At 30.9% G+C, this 24,990-nt stretch overlaps 5 protein-coding genes across 10 annotated transcripts in view; 3 read left to right on the top strand and 2 right to left on the bottom strand.

Moving 5' to 3' along the window:
- The first annotated feature begins 240 nt into the window (after positions 1-240).
- LOC122631533 (protein KIAA0100) lies at positions 241-8,738 on the top strand. 2 transcript variants are annotated; one of them, XM_043817323.1, is made up of 14 exons: positions 250-802; positions 887-1,013; positions 1,091-1,282; positions 1,377-1,628; positions 1,716-1,877; positions 1,949-2,161; positions 2,261-2,528; positions 2,610-2,832; positions 2,911-3,781; positions 3,899-5,990; positions 6,083-6,327; positions 6,403-7,459; positions 7,519-7,736; positions 7,816-8,738. In XM_043817323.1, exons 1-14 carry the CDS (start codon positions 744-746, stop codon positions 8,098-8,100), a joined length of 6,264 nt encoding a protein of 2,087 aa, XP_043673258.1. In that variant the 5' UTR covers positions 250-743; the 3' UTR covers positions 8,101-8,738. The 2 variants fall into 2 exon arrangements, with proteins under 2 accessions (XP_043673259.1, XP_043673258.1); XM_043817324.1 differs by lacking the exons at positions 7,519-7,736; positions 7,816-8,738 and having other exon boundaries at positions 241-802; positions 6,403-6,699; positions 6,767-6,946.
- LOC122631536 (sesquipedalian-1-like) lies at positions 8,531-10,022 on the bottom strand. Its single transcript, XM_043817326.1, has 2 exons — positions 9,386-10,022; positions 8,531-9,297 (listed from the first exon to the last, which is right to left on the bottom strand). Exons 1-2 carry the CDS (start codon positions 9,677-9,679, stop codon positions 8,941-8,943), a joined length of 651 nt encoding a protein of 216 aa, XP_043673261.1. The 5' UTR covers positions 9,680-10,022; the 3' UTR covers positions 8,531-8,940.
- A 210-nt stretch (positions 10,023-10,232) lies between these two features.
- On the top strand, positions 10,233-12,382 carry LOC122631535 (corepressor interacting with RBPJ 1). The gene is made up of 6 exons (XM_043817325.1): positions 10,233-10,437; positions 10,519-10,613; positions 10,698-10,948; positions 11,040-11,166; positions 11,252-11,383; positions 11,465-12,382. Exons 1-6 carry the CDS (start codon positions 10,366-10,368, stop codon positions 11,940-11,942), a joined length of 1,155 nt encoding a protein of 384 aa, XP_043673260.1. The 5' UTR covers positions 10,233-10,365; the 3' UTR covers positions 11,943-12,382.
- An 806-nt stretch (positions 12,383-13,188) lies between these two features.
- Positions 13,189-24,990, bottom strand: part of LOC122631888 (ribosomal protein S6 kinase beta-1-like) — a 45,934-nt gene continuing 34,132 nt past the window's right edge. The window contains exons 1-14 of one of the 2 annotated variants that reach the window (XM_043818088.1): positions 17,597-17,743; positions 16,618-16,712; positions 16,482-16,522; positions 16,104-16,278; positions 15,859-15,942; positions 15,657-15,790; positions 15,473-15,535; positions 15,257-15,385; positions 15,090-15,180; positions 14,857-14,973; positions 14,642-14,773; positions 14,441-14,548; positions 14,187-14,365; positions 13,189-13,800 (exon numbers count right to left, since the gene is read on the bottom strand). In XM_043818088.1, coding sequence (XP_043674023.1) covers positions 13,725-13,800; positions 14,187-14,365; positions 14,441-14,548; positions 14,642-14,773; positions 14,857-14,973; positions 15,090-15,180; positions 15,257-15,385; positions 15,473-15,535; positions 15,657-15,790; positions 15,859-15,942; positions 16,104-16,278; positions 16,482-16,522; positions 16,618-16,704 — 1,416 coding nt within the window. In that variant the 5' untranslated portion in view covers positions 16,705-16,712; positions 17,597-17,743 and the 3' untranslated portion in view covers positions 13,189-13,724. Of the gene's footprint in view, positions 13,801-14,186; positions 14,366-14,440; positions 14,549-14,641; positions 14,774-14,856; positions 14,974-15,089; positions 15,181-15,256; positions 15,386-15,472; positions 15,536-15,656; positions 15,791-15,858; positions 15,943-16,103; positions 16,279-16,481; positions 16,523-16,617; positions 16,713-17,596; positions 17,744-24,990 lie in introns of those variants that run through there. The other variant, XM_043818089.1, reaches the window with a different exon arrangement.
- On the top strand, positions 18,877-22,476 carry LOC122631889 (ribokinase-like). 4 transcript variants are annotated; one of them, XM_043818092.1, is made up of 8 exons: positions 18,877-18,904; positions 19,426-19,435; positions 19,685-19,817; positions 20,089-20,215; positions 20,721-20,882; positions 20,988-21,079; positions 21,206-21,394; positions 22,209-22,476. In XM_043818092.1, the coding sequence occupies exons 1-8, from the start codon at positions 18,892-18,894 to the stop codon at positions 22,383-22,385; spliced, it is 903 nt and encodes a 300-aa protein (XP_043674027.1). In that variant the 5' UTR covers positions 18,877-18,891; the 3' UTR covers positions 22,386-22,476. The 4 variants fall into 4 exon arrangements, with proteins under 4 accessions (XP_043674027.1, XP_043674025.1, XP_043674028.1 ...); XM_043818090.1 differs by lacking the exon at positions 18,877-18,904 and adding an exon at positions 18,943-19,100 and having other exon boundaries at positions 19,164-19,435; XM_043818093.1 differs by lacking the exon at positions 18,877-18,904 and adding an exon at positions 18,943-19,100 and having other exon boundaries at positions 19,164-19,435; positions 19,685-19,772.

Below are 24,990 nucleotides of genomic sequence, written 5' to 3' on the forward strand. Positions count from 1 at the left end.
ATTATCGTGCAAAATAATATTACTACAGATAATAATTAGATAGTATTATTCTTAATTTTTTTTTTTTTCATGGGTATTATTCAAGTTTGTTTCATTCTCAAAAAATAAATTATTTTTTTCTAACCTCATTGATAATTGATTTATAATACTAAAAAAAAAAAAAAAAAAATATATATGAAGTACAGCTAATATATAACTATTTTCTCTCTTTTTTCCTCAAATAGTAACGGAAAAAAAAGTGATCAAGTTTAGGGTTTTTATTTCTATATTACCTTTACACGAGGGGATAGAAATTCGAAATTAAACAGAATGAGTTTTTTATGTAAAGAATATTACATAGCGAACAATAACAAAAAGATTGGCACTGAAATCATTTATTCATGCTTATTCTGTTAGACTCTACGATATATACGATGAGATGGACAAATGGCGAAAGTCAATTTTTAATACGTCACTTTTGAAACTTTTAATATTACGTATATTAAATTTTTCTATAACACATTGCAATGTAAGATCAATATTTCGATGTATCGTTTTCGTAAGAAACGAGAGAAAATCTAAGAATACCATGTAAGAAAAAAATAATTACCTAAAAACTTTCTATATATTTAGCATAAAAAGTTAACCTGCAACAAGTGAATGTGTTAACTATCTAAGAAAACTATTGTTTTTAATAATATGAAGAATTCATAATTCTGAAAATGACATTTTTTGCAATATTATGTAATATTATGTAATTAAAAATGACTGGCTTATTTGCCTTTTTTATAGTCTGTTTTATATTATACTGTAATTTTACTTGGTAAGTACCTGATTTATATATAGAATTGTATATTTTCTTTTCTTTTTTCATTCTAACAAATTTGTAATTATTCAATTATTACAGGGTAATTCCAAGATTTTTAGCATGGTTAGTAAAAAGAAAATATAAAATACATTTAAGGGTTGGTCATATTTCTTTACCGTACTTTATTCTCCGTGATGTTAATGTATCCAAGAATGGCTTTACATTGGTTAGTATTACATATTGTTTATCTGTTCTTTTGATTTAAACATTAATATACTTTATATATATCTTGTTTACTTTTAGCAAGTTGAAGAAATAAGTGTTCGTAGCAGTTTATTTAGCAGCGATGTAGCTAAATTGTTAGCAGTAGTTATGCGTGATGTTAGAATTAATAAAGATGTTCCTATTGAATCTAACCATCATTCGAAAGAAGCAAGTAAATTATTAGATTTTAGAGATAAAAAAGTTTCACCAATAATCATAACATTTGTACAGGTAACATATATTATATATATATATATATATATTATCAAAGTTTTGATTATTTCTAAAAAATATATTTCTATTAAATATTTATATAATCTTTTAGTTTATGGCTGTACATATTGAAAATTTGAGTCTTCTTGCACTTGGTAATGGTTGGTTAGCTAATGGCAGTGCAGAAAGTCTCAGTTTAGATGGCAGCGTTGTACATGGAGCTCGTACTTTGCTAGCATCTGCTACAGTTTCTGGAGGAGCAATGAAACTATTAAGACATGCATCTGATGCTTGCTTATCGCAGATCACTTTTGCAGGTACAGCAGAAGCAACTCTTAAAGCTCAAGGAGAAATTTCAGTGGAGGTATAATGTCACATAGCTATTTATAATCGGATAATACAAAATTTATTTTTTCCGATTAAATTATATTTAACAAAATATTGTTTATAGAAATTGTATGTTGGTGTGACACAAACAGAAGGTTCTGGAGGACCAGGTCTTATGCAATTTTTAAGAGATAGAAAATCATTAACAACTGGAGCTTCATGCTCTAACATAGATAGCAAATCTACTGATAATTTGCTGGCTAGATTAGCACCGATTATACCAAAGGTAAGAATTAATCTTTATACTTGCTTCTTAATAATTATATATATTAATTACATTTACAATTGATATTTCAGGACTTTATGTTGAAGATAGGAAATTCTTCTGTCATTGCAGGACGAGAAGATGGTGGTATTATTGGCTTAGAAGGTATAATGAAAGGATTGCAAGCTATAGCAAAATTTCAACCACATAGCCCTCAATTAAATTTCACTGTGAATTTAGAAGGGTTGTCCATTCGTGGAAAATTTCCTGTTGTTACTTTACAATCATTACTAATAGATGCAAAAGTAAGTTTACAAAATAGTAACATTTTTTAAATTCTAAAATGTATGTATATATGTATATTTAATTTTTTTTTTATAAATATCTATATTCTTTACACATAGATGGAGCAAGATATTTTACAAATATCAGTTCAATTGAGTAGTCTTTTAATCTTTTATGATTACAAAGATTGGGAATCAATATTGCAAAGTGCACAAAACGAAATACCTAAACCTGTTGATCGCGTGTCCTTAACCAGAAAACTGCCATGGGTTGAAGTTAAGATAAATACTGAATTATATGATTCATCTTTGGTTATAAAGCTTCCAGATGCACCAGAAGCTTCTTGTGGAGTAGCACACATGAAATTTTCTTTGAATACAGTTCTAGGTATAAATTGAATTCAATTAAATAATTTTATCTTGTAGCATTTAATAGAATTTTGATAATGTAAGTTTTTTTTATGAATAGATGAAGTCGAAGATTGCAATACTGAATTGATAATTGAATCTTTATTTTGTGCTTTAAATGGAGCTGTTACAAATAATCTTGAAACATCTCATTGTTGGGGTAGCCCACTTTCAGTTGGAGTATTATTAGCAACAACTCGTACAAATGCTATAGGAATTGCTGTAGATGCTCTTGTAACAGAATGGAGTTTAGATCTCGCCCGGTTTCTTGAGCAAGCTTTCAAGTAATTCTTTAAATTCATATGTTCGTAATATGATTTTCATTACAAATTTTACGTTTATAATATGGAGATTTTTTGCAGGTGTTGTAAGAAGTATATAAAACCGACAAAAGAAAAAATTAAAAGATCGGAAAATACCACTCAATTAAATCTGAAAGTTACAAATTGCAATGTGTTTTTTATTGCCGAAAATGAGTTATGCATTATGATGCGTCTTGACGCTGCAAGTATGGAGAATAATGTTAAACGACTTGTAGCAGTTGCTGAAGGAGTGAGTGCTATAACTCTTAATAAATATGAACCAGTTGTTTGTCAACATGCACAAGCTTTAACTCATCCATTTTTGGCTATACGAAAATGTAAATGTGCTATTAGTTCAGATATTATAAATATAAGTCTTGATGGTACAAGCATAGCATGGAGCCCTAATTTACATTTACGTCTTTTACTATTTTGGATGGAATCTAAGGACTTTAGATCTCTTATATCTAAAGAAACATTAACGAATAGAGATATAGGCACTCAACGAAAAAAGCGTTTTATAGATTTATTAGCTACTGGAGGCATCACTGTTTCTATTGATATATCACCAAAGCACTTTTTGGAACTTTCTTCGGATCAACTACGTTGGGTACAGGGTGAATGGAAGCTTAATTATATCCGTGCGACATTAGATATGGCTGACATAATTATGATTGAAGGATTTGAATTAGTCAGAGTGTCTAACAATGAAGAAGTACGCTTAGAAAGACAAAATAATGAAGGATTTTTCTTAGAATGGAATGAAACTTGGGCCCTTAATATTGAATCAGTTAAAGCTTGTTTTCCTTATGAACATCAGTTCACTGAAGCTATACAAAATGAACTGTTTAGTATTAAGAGATGGTTAAAGGACATTCATTCAACAGGATCAATTAAACAACCACATTTGCCGTGTGATTTAATTATAAAAGTAAATATATATATTTATTATTTTATGATAAATATACTACTAAGCATTTTTTAGATAATTATAAAAAAAAGTTATTTACATTTACATACTTTTAATGTTGCTATGCATTATTTACAGATTAAAGAGTGGATTTTTGAAGTAAGCGATGATCCATTTGAAGTTCGATTACGGGATAATTATGAACTTTTAGAAGATGAATATAAGGAAAGTCTGAAACGTCAAGCGATGTTGGACGCCAAAGTACAAGAACTTTGTCGTGCTCACTTACTTCTCCCACAAGATAAAGTAGAAGAATTATATGCTAGTCTGAATAAAAAAAATGCAGAAATCTATGTACAGAGATGGAAACAAATGCAACGCACAGGACCAGCAAGAACAAGATTATTTGCTTGGTCTATGTTGGATTTAGAAATATTGACTTTATCTGATCCTTCTATAAATGGTACAGAAAATGCAACTAAAGCTATAAGAGAAATGGATCCAGAAACTCCTTGGCCCGAAGATGGCCTGGAGTTCAATACACTTTGGGTCAGAGGCATCAGTTTAAAATGTGCAGAATGGAAATTACAATTGCGAGATTTTCCCCAACCGCTGCTTTTAGTCGAAAGTCTTAGTATTTGGGGTCGATTAGCTGGCGCTGAAGCTGTACCATTACCTAGGGCTAGACGTACGGTACGAATTGAAATCGGACCACCATGGGATGATATTGTTGTAGAAAGAGGAATGACGTCGCTAAAGTACTATCATGACCTTAATTGGGACATAGATAAATTCAGATATGCGTTTGGTCCATGTTGGGAACCAGTTATAGCACAATGTAATCTTAGCTTTGAAAAGATAATCCATCCATCTCGAGATCCCAGTCCCCCATTGCCATTTTGGGATAAAATGAGATTAGCCCTTCATGGTAGAATAACTTTGTGTGTGAAACAATTAACTGTTTTATTACATGGCTCTTTAGATCCTTATAATACCACTGAAGAAATGGAATTAACATGGACGGGTCTAGAACTTGATTGGACACAAGGCAAAATTATAATTAAAGGCGATTTTGATGTATACGTTCGTACAGCCAGCAAATACGATGATTGTAGATTACTACATTTACCTAATGTCAGATTAAGCATAAAATTAGCGTGGGTTTGTTTGGGTGATCCAAGAGATCACCATGCTGCAATACCTTGTGCTCCAGATAGATTACCAGAGTATTCTAGCAATCAAGAACACGATTCTTTCCGTGCATTTCGTTCACAAAATCTAAATGTTAGTTTATCTTTAGAAACTAAACCCACTGGATCTCCCACACTGACAAGTGCACCAACAGCCTTGCTTTATGGCAGTACTCTTAGATGGTTTGAAAATTTAAAATTTATATTATCAGGTGCGACAAGACCTACAAGAAAAGGTCCACTATTTAAGAATACTAGACCAAGGAAAAAACAATTAAGCAGGCACTACAGGAAAGTTAGATTAACATTAGCATTTCATCGTTTTCATGTAAGTTACTGGATGTCCTTTGCTATGCAGAGAGGATTTGAAGTAACTGGTGGAAAAGTAGCATGTAGCTCTGAACATAATCTAGCTCTTCATCCGATCGACGATGGCTTTATACACCGTCCAAGAGCAGAATGGTCTGTTATTTATATGAATTGTGAATTGAACGATGCAGAAATTTGGTTAAAAAGTGCATTGCAAGAAGAAGAAGAAAGTACTTCGTTACGACAGCCGGTTGAGAAATGTTATTGTCTCAGTGTTGCTCGAGTTAGCTATGGAAGAGAAGCTATGGTCGCAGGAGTAAGCGGCGATAATCCAACTCATCGTTTAGCCGTACATGACTTAAAAGGAGCTTGGACTAAAACGAACAGAGATGTCGCATTTGCTCTTTTTGATTCATTTATTAAAACGCAGCAACTTAAAAAAAATTTATCAACGGCAGCTCTGAAAGGTTTTCATAGAGAAAGTACTTCTACACCACATAAAAATAGAATCAGAGCTGTTGAATCACAAAATACACCTACCCAAACAACACCATCAACATCTTCTAAACCACAACAAGGAGAAGCTGCTGGAATGTTGCAAAGATTAATTGCTGAAGCTGCCAACAAACCAGTAGCGTTCAGTGATGATTTATCAGTACAAACGAGAGGTCAACAATTACGCGGACTTGCAGCATGCCACCAGGATGACGTTTTACACAAAAATTGGCTCAGTAAGATAGAACAAGAGACCAGACCTATCAAATAAAACATTCTTCGAGTATTTTATAGTTTGCTTTATGTTATAAATTATTTTTTTTTACAGTTGCATTAGTGAATAGCCAAGTATTATTGAAAGGAATCGAAACGCGCGGATATGTGATTTTATCAGCAGCAAAAGCAGAAATATTACAAAGGGTTCATCGGCCTGTGTGGAAAGAGAGAACGCTTGTTTCAAAAACTACCTGGGTTGGTTCTTTAGAATGTATGCAGTATTATGCTACAGTTAGTGCAAATATTGATGATAATATTGATGACAATATTATGTGGTTAACATTGGATAATATACAGGTATATTTCCGTATAATTAACTATTACAAATTATTCCTATTACGAATTAACATCATTGACAACGAACGATTGCAGGAAAAAGATTCTACAGTGATAGCAGGTTTACCAGACGTACCAGCTCTTGTAGGATCAGGTCAAAGTGTAGGTGGTGTAGTTAGTCAGACCGTAGGTGGTGCTGGTGGACCACAACATCAATTACAACGTATTGTATCAAGATGTAAATGCGAATTTTTTTATGTTGGCTATGGTCAAGCTTTAGATGTTGGATCGGTAGACAGTATTCCACCACCGCCAAGAGAAGAAGTCAGTTTATGGGAAAGAAAAGAACTATCAGCTGCAGATGCATTTACATTAATGCATCATGATTTAGATGTATGCACGAACTCCTTACAATATGCAATGATTTTGGATATTGTAAATAATTTGTTATTGTATGTAGAGCCTCGCAGAAAAGAAGCTTCCGAACGATTACAAAGAATGAGATTTCAATTACAATTACATTCTGTCGAGGACCAAAAACGACCTATACAACAATTGCAAAATACTGTGCGTGGATTAGTTGCAAAATTGAGAAGATTAGAACGCGAGACATATCTAGTACAGAAAGCGCTTGCCGATGAATCAAATTCTGATTTATTGGCTGAAATGGAACGATTAGAAGCTCGAGTTTTTGAATGTAAAGAACAACTTAGTGCAAAAGCTGAAGAGCTTGATGTGATGTTAAGTTGTTATAAGGAAACTACAGCACCACCGACTGCTTCAACGACATTAAAAGATAAGCCAGCAGCAGTTGCAAGAGTTGCAGAAATTTGTTTCAAACATGCTCAATGGAGGCTCACTGATGCGGACGGTCAATTAGGTATAGCAGACTTAATTCTGACTAATTTCTTGTATACAAAAACAAGTAAAACAGACGATTCGGTGGAACATCTTTTGGAATTAGGATATGTCAGAATGACAAATTTATTACCCAATCAAATCTATACAGAAGTCTTGACTCCGACCGAATTACAAAGTAATATGCCTGTCGATAGGCAAAGAGCTTTAAGAGTGTTTTGCAGAGAGAAAGCACCTGTTGCTGGTATTTCAGTAAAGGAACATTTCGAAATCAATGTAGTTCCTTTAACAATAGGTAAGAAACGAACGATGAGATAAAATAACATTTTATATCATTCGTTATTATATTTTTAGGATTAACTAAAAAATTCTTCAATACGATGCTGAAATTCTGCTTCCCGGAAAGAGATCCGGAAGGAATCGAGGAACCACCGGCACCGCAACGAGATTCATCGTTTTATGTACCTATTGAAAGAAGAGATGATGTAGAAAAAATGAAGGAGAGAGCTGATAAAAATAAGTTGTTCATATACATTAAAATACCAGAAGTACCTGTTCGAGTATCCTACAAGGTAACTTTAATACTACTTTCATATATCGATTGAAATTGACATTACTATACTATGATACAAATTGGTCAATTTTTTGTAGGGCAATAAAGAGAAAAATTTAGAGGACGTTCGAGATTTTGCGCTAGTGATACCGACATTAGAATATCATAATGTTACTTGGACATGGCTTGATCTTTTATTAGCCATGAAAAGCGATTCTCGTCGTGTAATATTGAGTCAAGCCATTAAACAAAAATTGCAAATCAAACCAAGGGGTCCACAAGAAGAATCTGCTCCTCAAGAGGAAGACAAGGCACGGCTCCTTTTAGGAGCTCGTCATCTTCCTGGTGATGCAAGGAAAAGAAATGTTTTTAAATTTAAATGAGTATAATTTTCGAATTTTGTTATAAGAATTATTTAAAAGTATTTTAGTATATAATTTATTATTAGAATATTTAAACGAACTCGCAGAAATTGTATCATGTAAATCATACTGCTTTGTGCATTAAACAATAATCGCATATAAACGTATGATAAATATCGCATAGCTTTTTATATGTATATGTTTAGAAATTGCAAATCTCATTTTAAAGTAGATTTTCAATAAGTATTAAATAAAATATGCTATGCTTCAATCGAATATTTTATTCTAATGTAAAATTAATAATACTAATAATGTGTTAAAATGTTATCCCAACATTGATTTGTACAATATATATTAGACTTTCTATATATTGCTAATAAAAACATACTATATTTTTTTTACTGTAAACAATTAGGAAAATGTTAAATGTCGAAAGTAATGTTTCATGTAATCATATTCAGTACGTTTATGTAAACGCTTGTACAAAAGAACAAACTTATAATGAATAACTCTGCTACAATATTTTTGCAGTATTTGCTAACAAATACGCGATTAATATATATCGTTTTATATGAATTGGTTCTGTGATATTCATGCATGGCTATTGATTTATTCCATGTATTTGCACTATTAAATGATAATAAAATATATGTACATAAGTTCCTATATTAATTACACTTTATCACATCCTATATATATAAATATTTAATGTATCATAAAAATAGCATAAAATAAAAAAATAGTTAAAAGCATTATATAAATGAAGACAAGAAAAATATTTTTTATACTACAACTAAATTTGTTTAACATTGCAAGTGTAATAATATACTTTCAATATAAATATTTACAAATGGTCACTAATTATAGAGTTATCAATGGTGCTTCTGCATTTTTTTTTGCATGTCTCCATGCATTCAAATCTGCCAGAATTCTTCTTCCATATGCTGTATGTAATTCTCTAAATGTGATTCTTGTACGAGGTACATTTTCTGTTCTACCAGGTGCAGATCTAACGCTCTGAGAACGGTGATGAGATTCTGGCTTGTTAAAAGGATTGTGTCTTTGTCTTGGTGGTGCTTTAGGAGACTGAGGTGGTGGAGTTAATGTTTCGACTTCTTCTTCTGCAGCATCTAATTGACGTTGTAATTCTGCTACCATCAATCTCATATAATCATAACTGGCACATGCCAAACCTTTCATCCACTGTTCCATTGATTCCTGTAAGTAATAAAATTTTAATAAATAATTATAATTTGAATAACTTATAATAAATATGTATTATCTTGTTATTCCTATAATAATTTACTTGTGACTCAGCTGCAAGTGCATAGCTTCTATTATTTGGACCATGGAATACAATTTTAAATCCAAACTGTTCTTCATCTTCTGTCAATTCGATAGTACATCCTTCAAGAACGATCATACCTACAGGTTCTTTATCACCGCGTCGATCAAAATAAAATAATATGTTCCCTTTAAGAACGAACCATCTTCGTTGATACCCACGATTAACTTCACCGCGTTTATTCAACCAGCCTTCTCTATCTACTGGTGTTGCGGATGTTGCAAATGCTACCATATTTTTTTCATTGATTTTCATCCTGTACGAACTCTTTGAATGAACTATTACAGATGAAATTACAATGATATTATATCGAGACACGTTACTTATTAGAAAATATAAGTCAACGACTCAACATTAAGAAGAGAATGACCAAGGTTGATCGAATACACCGATCCATTTAAATAAAATTATTTTTACAATGTCTAATAAAATCATCATTAAAAAATTCTAATTCTATATTTAACATATTTTATTTTATATATTTTATTTCACATAAAACAGTAATTATAAGGAATAGACTTATCACTTGTGTTCAAATATAAGCTGACAACAATTGACAGCAAGTATCGATATGAGGTTAAGTTACGTCACATTTCCTTTTTCAGCTGACGCATGAGTCAAATGAAATATTAAAAAAAAAAAAAAAAAAAGATGTTAACATTATATTATTTTATTTTTAGATAGTAATAATTGGGGAGCCTTGAACTTAGTTAAATGAGAGATTATATTATATTTTTATAAAAAGATAACAAAATTATTTTTACGAATATGAAAATAATTTAGTTAAAAAATGACTAGGTTGTTTTATAAAAATTTTATGATGGCTGCCGATATTAAATGGCATTCAGTGATACTTATTAACGTCAAAAAGTCTTGAAAAAAATTTAGAAATAAATATTTTTCTTTTTACTTGAAATAAATTGTATAGTTAATTAGTAAATATGGGGAAGGGGTTTAATAATTATATGTGCAAGAAATTTTTTCATCCAGCTTCGAGAGATAATCTAAAACGAGTGCGTATAATTTTTTAACCTTTCTTTTTCAAGAGCATTACCTTGCATTTATGGTTATATTAATCAAAATGAATCTTATAGGTATGGATGGCAGAACAACAAGCTGAAGCTTACAAAAAAAAGCAAGAAGAATTACGTGTTCAATATGAGAAAGAGCAAGATCTTCATAATAACAAGTAAATCATTATATCGTATTATTATAGATGAGGTATGATTATTAGAATGATACGAATTTATGATTTAATTTAATTATTTTACAGAGCACTTTTAAGTAAAGAGAGCAAGGATAAGTTAAGTGTTAATTTTATGTATGAGCCTCCTCCAGGAGCAAAAAAAGAAAGAGAAAAAGAAGATAACGAACCAGAATATAAATTTGAATGGCAACGCAAATATAATGCTCCAAGAGAAAGTTATTGTAAAGGAGATAGTGAAATTAGAGATCAACCTTTTGGCATTCAAGTTCGAAATGTTAGATGTATTAAATGTCATAAGTGGGGCCACATAAATACAGGTTTGATAATCTATTAAATTTATCTTTAGAAGATATTTTTTATAAATTTATTATGGAAGTAAGAAGCATATGAATTTTTTGTTATTTCTAGACAAAGAATGTCCTTTATACAGTCAAGCAATGAGCGTAGTAATGGCAAATAATTCAAATATACCACAGACACCTGATGCTTTAACTTTGGTGCAACAAATGCGAGAAGATGGATTAGCACTTAAGAAGTAAGAAGAATGTGAAGAACAAAATTATTTTAAATATAACTCAAGATTTATTATTCGCTAATATTGTATTCTTGTTAATATATAGATCTGCACTGGATGCCCAACAACATTTACGTGTACCTGGGCATGAGCATTTGATGGTTTCTGATGACGAAGAAAATTCTGAGATTACATTTCTAAAAACTCTTTCAAAGCAAGAAAAGAAGAAATTGTTAAAGTAAAATATAGTTACTTTTTATATCAAGATGAAATATATACTTTAATGGTTTTTTATTAAAATTTATATTATTCTTTTTAGGAAACTTCAAAAACTTGAGAAGAAGAATATGAAAATAAAGCACAAAAAATTGAAGAAAAGAAAAGTTCGAAATAGTAAAAAGTCTCATGCTAGTAGTAGTAGTAGTAGTAGTAGTAGTAGTAGTAATAGTAATAGTGGAAGCTCAAGTGATACTGATTGTAAAAATAGCAATAATAGTATCAGTGATGATTCTAGCAGTAGTAGTAGTGATAGTTCCAGTACAGAAAGTAACAGAAAAAAGTGGAAGCACAAAAGAAAATCACAAGGAAAGATAGAAATAAATTCTCATGCAAATCACAATTTTAATCGACATAAAGATAAAGAACGAAAAACAAAACATAAGTTGGAGGACAAATACAAATCAAATAATAAAATGAAGGATGAAAAAAGGAATAGGGAAAAGACCATTGATCACTGCGAAAATCGTAAAAGAAAAAATAATGAATTACATAGTGACAAGAAACGTAAAAAACACTAAAAGAAAGTAAAGCATTTCTATGTTGAAGAATTGAAAAAAGAAAAAGAAAAATACGCAAGTGTAATTTATAGGAAACAGTTACATGATTAAATTTATATTTTTACATTAAATCATATGTTATTGTATAAGAATAATAATTCATTTGTTCTTTCTTGGGAGGTATATGATTTAATTTAATTAATAAAAGATCATTTACAATGTAATGTAAGTTATTGTATTATTGGTCACTGAAGTATGTTAAATATATAAAATTAAAAATGTTATTCATAAAAATAAAAATATATTTTCCTTATCAACGAAATCATTGATAATCATCACCGTTACTTTAAACACACACATACATATCTGATAAAAAAAATGAACATATGATATATTACTTTATTCCTCTCATTGTGTAAATGGATGCAATATAATAATAAAGCATTTATTTCACAATAAAATACGTTTATTTACTACACTTTGTACCTTTCAAATATATTCCATCTTTTGACATAGAAGTGTGATAAGAATACTATTTAAATTGTATTTGCAAAGTAGTGTTATTTCATTCTTATTAATTTAATATCAAGAAAGTGTTAATAATAACAATCTGTTTACTTACATTAAATTCTTTTTCATTTGTTTTCTTTTCACTTTTTCCTTCTTTTTACTTTTAAATAGAATAAAGTATAAATATCAAACTGTGTAACACTACCTGAGAACAACAGCTATGAATATTGGGCAGTTAAAATTCTGTTTGAATAATAATTAATTTGTTCATAATTATTGTATCATTAATTAACGACATTATTATCTCATATTTCACAGAACAATATCCAGTGAGCAGCTACATAAAATATATGATGCATAACTCCTGTTTTACAATATTTTATGAAGTTATTAAGCATAATTAGCATTAATATTCTTATAGCACAAAGTTTATATTTTATTATAACACGATGAAATATTGATTTTATGTATATTAAAACATGTTTTTTACGTCCCACTAAACATTGATTTTGAGGATTATCCTTGATACTAGTCTAATATCTAATTTAGACATAAGTCATTGCAGAGAAGGACATTCTTAATTTTTTGATTTATATTTACTTTGCTAGATTATTTATTCTTTATATTTATGTCGATTAGAATTGCAATTTGCATGAAAATTTTGTTTTTTCTTGCGATTCTATTTTTTATTTCGGTTTTTTTTTTTTTAATTATTTTTATACTGGATTATTAATATTTAATAATATTGACATATTCCATATACCAATTAAAGAGAAAGAGAAAGAGAGAGATAGAGATAGAGAAAGAGAGCACTTGGAGTAACTTTTACTGTAATGTAGTTCCCCATTTTCATCACACCTGGTTTCATACATGTAAATATATTATTCCTAATTGAAATGAAGAATAATCACAAAACCAACATGTGGTGATATGTAAAATACATATTTCATTATATGTATATACTTCAAATTTATATTTCATCATTTCAATAATTATATGTTCTATAAGAGTAGCAGATAATTAACATTACTGCCTCTGTAGCAAAAAGTTAATATTTTATCATAATTTCCATCATATATATATATATATATATATATATATATACACATACATACATACATACACATATATATTTATAGAAACTGAAAAATTAGCTAAATGTGCATCTTGGACTTTTGCAGCCCAAATGCAGATCATTGCATAACCAATTTTTCACAGCAGAAACATTAATTCTGCAATATAATTTAGAAGTTCAATAATGTCTTATAAGTTTGCATTATTAAACACTGACCACTATAAATGATTCGGTAGTCGACCAACGTCCATCATTTCAGTATCTTCTATGTTATTGTGCCCTACTATATGATGCCTAAAAATCAGCATATATCAATTGTTTGCCAATTTAATTTATATTATATGAAAAGTAACGAAATAATTACATTAGCAGAGACATTAATTTTCATATTTAGGATTGGCACCCTTTTTTTAAAATTATGTTAAGAACGTTGCTCTGATAAAAGTTTTACCTCTATTTATTTATATATAAAAATATATTTAGCTACTAACAATATTGAAAAAAAAAAAAAAAAGAAATGAAAAGTAAATATTATTATACCGTATATATGCAGGTTATAAACACATTAGAGATTGTATAGTGCCAGCCCTACATGTATGTTATTTTTTCTATAAATACATTTTATAATGCTCTATAATCCTGAGGAATAAAGGTATTTTAATTACTTAGATATAATTTACCTAAGTTGATGAAACTGAGAAGGCGTACGAAGGTGCGTTTCTGGAGTCCGTGGTGATAGACTGTGAAGACTACCACTAAAACCAGTACTTAAAAGTTCTCTGCGTGGACTCCTAGCATTTATAACTCTTGGTTGTGTATACATTTCTTCTAAAACGCTTGGCGCTACATATGTAAAACCCTATCAATGAGATTAAAATTTATTTTATTTCTTTTATATCACATCTTCATCACATCAACAAATTAATACACTTACTTGAAATATCATATTTGCGGATTCGCTTAAAGTGCTTTCAACAGGTGAATCTACTGGAATGGTTGCAGTGAACTGTTCATCAAATTGAGAAGTATCATCTGCACTTTTCTACAAGATTATTGTTATTGATATACATTATAAAGAATCATGCTGAATATCTATATATGATACGAAGTATATAAGTTCAACAAAAAGATTTACCAGTGATGGTTTAAAAGGAGGTTCCAATTTTCGTGAAATAACATCTTCCCAATTAATGTGTTTAAAAAAGTTATGATGTATTATTTGCTCTGCATCTTCAGGTCCAGATCCTAATCTTTGACCAACTTGCCTCTATAAATTTCAAAATATATATTAAAGTATTTTACTATAATATATGCATCATGTATCAGGTAACTATAATTATAGTTAAAAACCTTTAATAGTTTACGAATTAGGTCTCTTGCATCAGGTGTAAGATATTGTGGAAGACATAATTTTCCTCTTAATATTTTTTCAATTGTTTTTCTTCTATCATCTCCAGTGAATGGAGGCTATTAAAATAAATTTTATATTAATTACATATATTTTTTATTAAAAATACCATGTATATATATATATATATATATATATATATATATATATCAGACTGCTATCCATAATACTATACCATTCCTGTAAGCATATCAAACATCAAAGCACCTAAACTCCACCAATCAACAGCTTTTCCATGCCCACTTCTTGTTAAGATCTCAGGAGCCCTAAATTTTATAATCAATACTAATAAAATATCTACTTAAATAAATTAACTGCAAATTTGTATTTATCAATACTTGCATGTATTCTATGGTTCCACAGAATGTATGAGTTACAGTACCATCTTGTATATGTTCCTTACAAAGGCCAAAATCTGTTAATTTTACATGACCTTCTCCATCTAATAAAATATTTTCTGGTTTTAAATCTCTGTAAGCACATAATATTATATAAAAATATATTAGGGAAACATACAGACATTGTTACAATATTATTTATGAAAGAGATTAGGTATACCTATATATAATTCCTTGATTATGAAGATGTTGTAGGGCAAGTATAATCTCGGATAAATAAAAACTGTATAAACATATACAAATAAAATATAAAATTACATTACAATTTGGTTGGTTTAATAAATAATTTTTGTTCTTCCAAAAGATATAATGTAAATGTAAAAAATAATACGACACCTACATACCATGCTGTATCTTCTAAAAAGATGCCTTCTCGATCCAAATATGTAAATAGCTCTCCACCACATAAATATTCCAAAATCAAATATAATTTACCTCCAGTTTGAAAAGCATACATTAAATTAACAATGAATGGATGCTGTAAGAATATTTTATATATGACATATTCATGATTAAGACTGTAAAAAATATAATCAATTTACTTACTTTGACAGCTTCTAATATATTTCTCTCTGCTTTAGTATGAGCTGTATCTTTTTGGTTTCTTATAATAGATGCCTTACGTAACACCTAACAAAATATAAAAAGATAGTATATATCTTTCTTTTGTTTATTCACTCGTATTATTTTAATATGTTCGTATATTTTAAGCAATCTGTTTGGTTTATTAATGGTATTCCTTATAATCCAAAATAACAAATATCTTTCTAATCGTAATAACTTTTTCTTACTTTCATAGCAAAAATGCTGCCTTTATCTTGGCCTGTAACTTTCCTAACTTGGAAAACTTTTCCATATCCGCCCTCGCCAAGGATTTTACATAATTCAAAATCCTGAGGACCTGTTTTCTCTTGTCCTGGATTAACATTTTGCTCCGACAATTGTACTCTTTCTAAATTTTCAGATCTAAACATATGCAAGATTAATTTATAAAATAGAAATCTATTAAAACTGACATTATTGATCAACAATATATATGACTATAATACTTGCAACTCTGATAATTTTTTTCATGCAATTCAATTCAAATACATTCATTATTACATAAATCTAAACATAACGCGACAATATACGATATGATAATACATTAATTTAATATGTATACTTACTCCAGCATTGCATCTACATTTGAGGCATGACTATATTCTTCCTAAAAAAAAAAAGAAAACATGTGGGATATTAAAAAGAAAGAAAAGGAGAAAGAAAAAAAATTGTCTGAATAGTATTTCGACTAAAATAAATTACCTCTCTGCTCTCAATAACATCGTCATCGGACTCATCATGATTTACGCTATCACCTTCGTGCAATTCAATATCGAATACTCCAGCCATTATTTTTACTGTGAAAATTTATAAATAGTACATAACGAGAAAGAGATAAGTATTTAACTCGGAGAAACGAACGAATTTGATAATTCTTCGTTCTTTTGTATAAGCGTTGTTTCGTCTCACTTTACTTTGTAACTAGGGTTAATTAATAAAAAGTAAACTTCTACACATGTATCAAGATGAATATATACGCGACTACAGCGTATAACATAATCATGAGAGAAAATGTTTATTTCATTACTTCGATTATTATAACGGCCTTTTATGACACCTAACAATTTGAAGAAAAAATATATATATAAACACGTGAAGCTTCTTAAACTGACTGAAACTATAGAACTATCTATATCGAACTGACTATCGACATATCCATATATACGATATATAGAGAAACCCACAGGGAAACTTTTCCGAAACGAATTTCGATATTCACGAAAAGGTGTATGAAAGTATTCGATAATAATTCCTAGTTTTACACGTTCATGTAACATAAAATCTATTGAGATACAAAAATATTTGACATACTATATAATAATGAAATTCAATCATCGATCTGATCTTTGATTATATAAAAAAAAGCTGTCATTTCATTTTTTGTATCCAAGTAGAATATGTTATAAGTATGTATGCATATATAATTATGCATAAAATATATGCACTAATAAAAAATGTTTCATAAATGTTGGATGTGTGTGTGTGTGTGTATATATATATATATATGTATATATGCATACACAGACCTGTATGTACATACACGCACATATATTAATTTACGTAATAGTAATACTATCGTGATGGAATATTAATAAATTTTCTTGAAATTTAATGCAATTCTCTTTAAAAGTCTTAGATTTCAGAATTTCGTATATGTTTATGTTAGTATATATATAACTACATTTTTCAAACAGGTCACAGCTTTTTCCAAATATTAACAGTCGATGGGATTAGAATGTTATACAGATAATTAATTCGTTATACATTAAATTCCGCTTTCTATCTTTTCAAGTATTTTTGGAAATATCTCAAACGATAAATCCTTGAGATTTTAATCAGTTTCAACGACGTATGTAAATATGGTGAATATACAAATTTCGATGTGTCGCGACATAAACACCATGATTGGATAATCTTATTTAACTTATTTTTATTTTTAACATGGTTTATTACAAATACATTTTGTTGGAAAAAAGTTTTTTACGAAATATCGTAATTATTTATCTTTCAATAAATTATAAGATAATAAAGTAAAACATGTAAATTATAGGATAGTAAAAGTATGGATATGGAAATTACAATCATGACACAAATATGCACCTGTGTTTGGTTGTGTGTGTGTATGTCTGTGTATAGCAGGTTTAGAATAGAATGGCAAAAGTATACAAAAAAATTAGATAGATATTTGTGTAAGATTATAATCCACTTTTTTGTATGTATATCTTGTATAATTTATGTGCAAATTATTTAGTGAACTAAAAGATATTAAAAAATATATATATATGTATATATAATATTAATATTCAGGAAATACATAATAAATAATATCTAATTACAATAATGAAATATTTTTAACTGTAATTATTTATTAATGTAAATTATTAATAATATTAACAGATTATTGTAAAACTTCATATTTATTTGTTAACATTGAAAAATTAATTTTGAAACATAAAAAACCATGATTGGGAGGAAAATTGGCTGCATTGAATTCTGATTGGACAATTCTTAAGTCAACACTGTCCAATCAGAATACTAGAAGGTTTACATTTCGATTTTTTAGTTTGATATTACTTTCTTTTATTATATTTACAAATAATTACCATTTTATTTATGTTATTCCTGCGATTATTATTATTCTCGTTAAATTTGTTAAGCATAATTTACAATATTTCAATATATGACACACAAAATGGTTGCATCAGACGTCATTAAACCAATGAAAACGTATCCTTTCAATCGGTACTCGAAGTTGTTAAAGATGGACACCCAGTGACTACTGGTCTGTTTAATAGTTTTTTAGTTCGCGGTAGAAGAGAGAGAGAAAGAGAGAGAGTAAGTTATTGTCAATTATAATTGTAATGTTTTCCTACAGATGGCAGTGTAAGGAACAAATTAGATGTTCCATTGGGTATGTCATGAGTGTATTATCAACATCGCGTAGCATTTTAGGTTTAAGAATATAAAGAAGATGGCATGATTATTATCGGTACTGATATAGTCTGCTTATATAAAAAATTTATTTTAGGGAACTATTTTTTATAAATATAAGTTCGTTAAAGTAAAACTTCTTTATAGATAGGTTAGGTTAAATAATGTCACGAGTATGATTGTATTTATTTTTTGGTTTAATATATAATTAATTTAATATTTATTGATAGAGAAAAACAGAGTTATATGTAAAGGTATGCAATTATGGTATGAGTGTTTGAAATAGATAGAAAAAATGACCTATTCGCAAATTGCAGGTTATATATTGAAGTCATGCATTATCGTTACACTAAGATACGTCTTGTATTTCGTAACAAAGATAACAGAAATTATCAATTTATACTTAGGTTTTCTATCGTTGTTCTGTGAAAGTAAAGACATTTTGTATAATAATCTCGTTCAAGACGTTCGTAAAAAATAATTCATCGAGAAACGGTAACATTAATATTCATAATTATTAAAATAATTTTGTCAAAATAATGAATACGAATATTGTTGTCCTTGGTTCATGTATGATAGACTTTATTTGGTAAGTTTGAACATTTGTATGATTTTATATTATAAAATACATATATTTCTGTTTGCTTAATATCCTTTATAATCTAGAGAGATTCAGCTATGTTTTTATCAGATCTCGAGACTTTATTTATTTATAAATATATGATTATTTTGTTATGCATTAATATATAGTTTATCTAACTAGTCAGTGAATGAAGAAAAAAGTTTTGTTAGATAAAAACAATTGTGTGATTAGACAATCAGGACATTCATTTTTTAGTTATGCGTCTCGCTTACCGAAACCTGGAGAGACAATACTTGGTAACGAATTTAAAATAAAATATGGTGGGAAGGGTGCTAATCAATGTGTGAGTGCTGCTAAACTTGGTGCAACAACTACGCTTATTGGATCAGTAATAATATTTCTTTCTTTGTAATTATATAAATTTTTTTCAACCTTGAAAAGTATACTTAAATGTAAATTCATAATTGCTCATTTAGCAATTTTTCAAATTTAAGTTTTTTGTCTGCATAATGTCTATATAATTTGATTTTTAAGAAACTTTTTTTTACAATATTTATTTTAAACACATAGACAATTAATAATTATGTAAATGACATAGATAATTATGTAAATTCTATACTATTAGCTTAATCAATTTTTTCTTTTCTTTTTTGTAATAGTTGGGTAGCGACAACTATGCAAAAACTTATTTGGATATATTAAAAAAGGAAAACGTAAATACTACTTATATTCAAATACAAAAGGATAAACAAAGTGGAATAGCTCATATTACAGTTGCTAGTAATGGTATGTAATAGTAGAAAAAAAAAAACAATGATATATTCGTGTTATCTTTATTATATAAGATGTTTGAGATAACATAATGATCGTAATTGTAATGATAAATTATCTCTATTTTTTTTCAAACGTCTTATTTTTTCAAACGTTTATACGATATTACATATATAAATCCACGGTAGAAGTTCGCGATATTATTATCGTTGAAGGATAAGAAAGATATGAATGAATTTTATGATATACAGAATGGATCAAAAGTTTCCAATTAATTTTAAAAATCAATTACTTTCTCTCGAGACTTTTTAAGATTGAAAATTGAAAAAAAAAAAATTAGTCTAGAGTCTCGTCAAAGAGTAATTAATTTTTAAAAATATCGAAGAACGTGATTCATCTCGTACTTACTTTGATCATAAAAATCGTCCTAGGGAAACGGAATATATCGAAATCGAAATAAACGAACGTAAGAAAATTATAATCAACAATCATACTAATTTTCAAATGCACTCGTTTCTAGGAGAAAATAGTATAGTGGTCGTACCAGGAGCTAATGATCTTTTAAGCGTTGACCAAGTTACACATTCTGCCGATTTGATTAAAAATGCGACGGTGTTACTATGCCAATTCGAATCACCATTAGATACTACTTTGCAAGCTTTACGAATCCATAAGGGCCATGGTTCGTGTTATGATTATTTAATATTATTTCATTGAAATTTTATATTGCAATACTTTTAACACGAGAGACAAACGATTAGTATAATTACCTATAACGATGCGATAGGGCTTTCAATTGTGAATGGTTCACCGGTCGTAGAGAATATCCATCCAGAGATTTTCCAATTGTGCGACATATTTTGTATTAACGAGACCGAGGTAGGTTGAAAGTAAATTAATAAGAAACAACGAGAGTACAGTTTGACGATACAACAAATATAAATAAAGATACGCGAACAGATTTCATCGTTATTTATTAGAAAGGATTATTATTTTATTTTTTAGGCCGAACTTATAACAGGAGTGCAACCATTGATGTTGTCGAATGTGCAAAATGCAATCGACATTTTATTTTCTAAAGGCTGTAATATGGTTATACTTACTCTTGGACCGTTAGGCGCCGTTTATGCTTCTAAAGACGACAGAGAGATAACTCAAATCTCAACAACAAAAGTCGATCCTATCGATACTACCGTACGTCAAGGAATATATATTTGTTTATTTAATTAATGAAAAAATGACGATCATTGTTTATTACTGTTTAGTATTTATATCGTAACGAAAATAGCGTTGATACGACGGACAAGGTCTTTTTTCTTTTCTTTTTTGTTTTTAATACAATTTTTATTTCGTTACTGCTCGAATTTATACGAAAAAGAAAAGTAAAAAAAGAAGAAGGATGAAAAAAAAAAAGGAAAAGTAAAATAAAAAGAATCGCGCAGGACTCATTATAGTCAGTTTAAAATTTTCGCTATATTCGCGGCGCTCGCATTAATTAATACGTAAATGACTAAAGCGTGCGAAGAAAACAAGAAATAAACATTTAATCCCTTCATTAAATTTTATTACGCAGCCAAGGGAGTAGTCCGTTTAAAAGTATGAATGCGCTTGCGCGCCAAACATTCGAAATTCACTCGAGCTTTTCTCACGACGTACCGACGGCAAAGAGAGCGTTTCACTTTATAATTTAATAATTTTTGTTGATAATTAAAAGGATAAATACGTAAGTAAACGTAAATCATAAAGATACGACGAGGAGAAACGCGATTCAAGTTAAAAAAGAAAAAAAAAAAAGAAAGAAAAAGAAAAGAAACGAAAAGAAGAAGAAACAACAAAGAAAAGAAAAAACAAAAAGAATGTCTTGTTAAAGTTTAGATTGGTTATCAATGTTAAATTTGGTTGAAGTATCGTCGAAAGAGTTAGCTCGAGTCTTAAGTCGAGTTCATTTAGAAACATAAAACGTAGCACAAAGAATTTCTGAAGAATCTCTTTTTATTGTTCCACGCAGGGAGCAGGAGACGCGTTTCTGGGTAGTCTAAGCTACTTTAAAGCGTATCATCCTCATTTGTCGACGAAGGAATGCATTAACAGAGCTTGCAAGATTGCTACAAAGACGGTACTAAAAATTGGTACGCAAGAAAGTTTTCCAATGAGGAGTGATCTTCCGCAGGAATTATTTCTATGATAATTTTTCTAATATATACCTTCTAAACGAGAAAATGAATTATGTAAGAATGTCATTGTTACTATAGTAAAATAATAAAACAGTAAAACAATGAGTTGTATTCGTTCAGATTCTTCATTGATAATAAAGTGAAATTTACGTAAGGAAGATCTATGATATCATCTTGGAAACTTGCGATCTTAAGTTGCCTTGTTTCGTGAAGGGGGAAAGAAAAAAAAATGAAAAAAGAAAAAGAAGAAAGAAAAAGAAGAGAAAAAAAAAAAGAAAAAAAAAACCTTAGTAAAACCAAGGCATTCGTGAACCTCGCGTCTACCGGATTCTTTCGTGGGGCTTCTTTAAAAGTAAAGTATATACACACATATACATATATATATATATATGGTATATCCATATATATATATGTGCGTGCGTGCATGGTGTGTGTGTGTGTGTGTGTGTATATATATAATCACACATACGTACAACTCGAATGCCATGCAACATTCGTTGGTATAATATTACATTAATCGCGATCTTAGGACTTGTATCAACTTTATAAGGACAAAAATGGAACATGGATCTCAAGTGGGAAATAAGTTTAGACCTTAGGAAAGTAGCCCTCGAATTTTTCGTGCGGAAAAAGAAATCGTTGGATCGATCGTGGATGCATCGGCGTCGGTGATCCCTTTTCTTTTTTTTATTTTTCTTTTTTCGAAACTCTTGTGGTTTAAGAGAGGAAGACAAAGAGGAAGAAGGGGAGGAGGGATAGGGGGTGTGCGTCAGGAGAACGTAGCTAGCTTGATAGGACATAATCGACGGAAGGGTTTGGCGAACCTGGAGATTTTGTATTTATCGTACATATTCGAGCTCTGTGTCTGTCTTTTCTATTTCTTTTTTTTATTTTTTTTTTCTCTAACAGAACCGAACCGAAGCAAGGTTCGACGAGCGCATCGACTCGTACGAGAGGCATTTTCTCTCTTTCACTCACTCGCTTTCTCTCTCTCTCTCTCTCTCTCTCTCTCTTTTTCTCTCTCTTTCTGGACCCATTGGTGAGGGGGATCTCTACGTATTTCGAAGACTATCAATCATTGGTAACCTGTAAAGGATCTAATTATCCTGGAGCTGACTGGGCTCTCCGTTCGGTGCACCCGCCACCGCTCGTCTTGTCCACCCTTTCCAGCCCCCTCTGGCCCTTCCTGGTGGTGGTGCCGGCGTCAGCCCACCCTCCTCCCGATCTCTTCCGCTACCAAAACCCTCTTTTTCGCTCTAACAGCCACCCTTTTCCGCGAGAGATGGGTGGAAGGAAAAAGAGTGAGAGAGGGAAGAAGGGAGGAGGGAGGAGGGAGGGAGGGAGAGGGAGAGAGAGAGAGAGAGAGAGAAAGAGAAAGAGAGAGTGCTCGGTCGTTGGGAGGGACGAAGAGGAAGACTAGGACGAGGAAGAGGATGAGGAGGATGAGGAGGAGGAGAAGGAGGATGAGGAAGAAGAGGAGGAGGAGGAGATCGGTGTGTAAAGCGGGTATAAGTGTGTGTACGTGTAAGCGCGCGCGCGTGAGCGCTCGCGTGTATGCGTGTGTCTGTGTGTGTATGTGTGTGTATGCGTAAGAGCTCAAAGAGTGCTCCCGCCTCGACAGAGGCTGCTGGTGTCGGTGAGCCGGTACTTTTTTTCGTACGCGCCGTTGTACGTCCGTGTGGGCGCGCACGAGCCCAGGTGTATAATAGTGGAGAGCGAGAGCGAGGGCGAGAGAGAAAGAGAGAAAAAGAGAGAGCGAGAGAAAGAGAGAGAGAGAGAGAGAGAGAGCGAAAGAGACAGACGGAGTAAGGGAGAGGAACGAGAGAGGAAAAAAGAAAGAGATAGGTTGGGTAGTTGGTTAGGTGGCCCGGTCGATATATCAGGGCTCCGCTGCTGCAGCTGTCTGTCAGGCTCGCGAACTCGGCGCTAGACGACGAGCTCGGGGTCTAGAGAAAAAAGCGCTTTGCTCTCTCTTTTTCTCTTTCTCTCTCTCTCTCTCTCTCTCTCTCTCTCTCTCTCTCACCATCTCCCTCTCTCTTTCTCTCTCTCTCTCTCTCTTTTTCGCTTTCTCCCTTCCATGCGCTCCTTCCTGCTTCTCTCTCTCTTTCTCCCTCCCACCCCTGCTTCCGTGGGGTAATTTTTCATCGTTGCAGCGGACGACAGAAGCGCCGCGACGGCGGAGGCGGCGTTCTCGCGCGTCTATACGTGCGTGTATGTGTCTTTATATATGTGTGTAAGTACGTAGCTCCATATTTTTTTTTCTCCCTTTTTCTCTTTCTCTTTTTCTCTTTCTCTCTTTTTCTTTCTCGTTTTCTTTCTTTTTATTTCTCTCTCGCTCTCTTCCTCTCTCTCTCTCTCTCTCTCTCTTTCTCTCTTTCTATGCGCGCGTGCACAACTTGACACGCGCGCAAATAGTTTGTGTCCATGCGCGTGCACTTGTACACGCTCGCAAAGGACATCCGCGAAAGATACCTCGCTTCGGGCGAGGGGTGTGTCGACTCGAGTAACTGATGCACAGATACGAAAAACTTGTCGCATAGCCTTGTGAAACTTCAAAAATTTTCTTATCAAACGTATTACACCACCTTAGAGACAATATGTACAAGATCTTTTTTT

This window comes from Vespula pensylvanica, chromosome 9 (assembly GCF_014466175.1).
Source record: "Vespula pensylvanica isolate Volc-1 chromosome 9, ASM1446617v1, whole genome shotgun sequence".
In the NCBI taxonomy this organism is placed as follows: domain Eukaryota; kingdom Metazoa; phylum Arthropoda; class Insecta; order Hymenoptera; family Vespidae; genus Vespula; species Vespula pensylvanica.

Coding starts and splice junctions, on each gene's coding strand:
- LOC122631533 (XM_043817323.1), top strand. CDS start 744: ATGACTGGCTTATTTGCCTTTTTTATAGTCTGTTTTATATTATACTGT. Junction 1,283..1,376: donor TAATCATAACATTTGTACAG/GTAACATATATT, acceptor ATAATCTTTTAG/TTTATGGCTGTACATATTGA. Junction 2,529..2,609: donor TTCTTTGAATACAGTTCTAG/GTATAAATTGAA, acceptor TTTTATGAATAG/ATGAAGTCGAAGATTGCAAT.
- LOC122631536 (XM_043817326.1), bottom strand. CDS start 9,679: ATGAAAATCAATGAAAAAAATATGGTAGCATTTGCAACATCCGCAACA. Junction 9,298..9,385: donor CACTTGCAGCTGAGTCACAA/GTAAATTATTAT, acceptor TATTACTTACAG/GAATCAATGGAACAGTGGAT.
- LOC122631535 (XM_043817325.1), top strand. CDS start 10,366: ATGGGGAAGGGGTTTAATAATTATATGTGCAAGAAATTTTTTCATCCA. Junction 10,438..10,518: donor CGAGAGATAATCTAAAACGA/GTGCGTATAATT, acceptor TGAATCTTATAG/GTATGGATGGCAGAACAACA. Junction 11,384..11,464: donor GAAAAGAAGAAATTGTTAAA/GTAAAATATAGT, acceptor TATTCTTTTTAG/GAAACTTCAAAAACTTGAGA.
- LOC122631889 (XM_043818090.1), top strand. CDS start 19,386: ATGAATACGAATATTGTTGTCCTTGGTTCATGTATGATAGACTTTATT. Junction 20,216..20,720: donor TATTACAGTTGCTAGTAATG/GTATGTAATAGT, acceptor ACTCGTTTCTAG/GAGAAAATAGTATAGTGGTC. Junction 21,080..21,205: donor TTTGTATTAACGAGACCGAG/GTAGGTTGAAAG, acceptor TTTATTTTTTAG/GCCGAACTTATAACAGGAGT.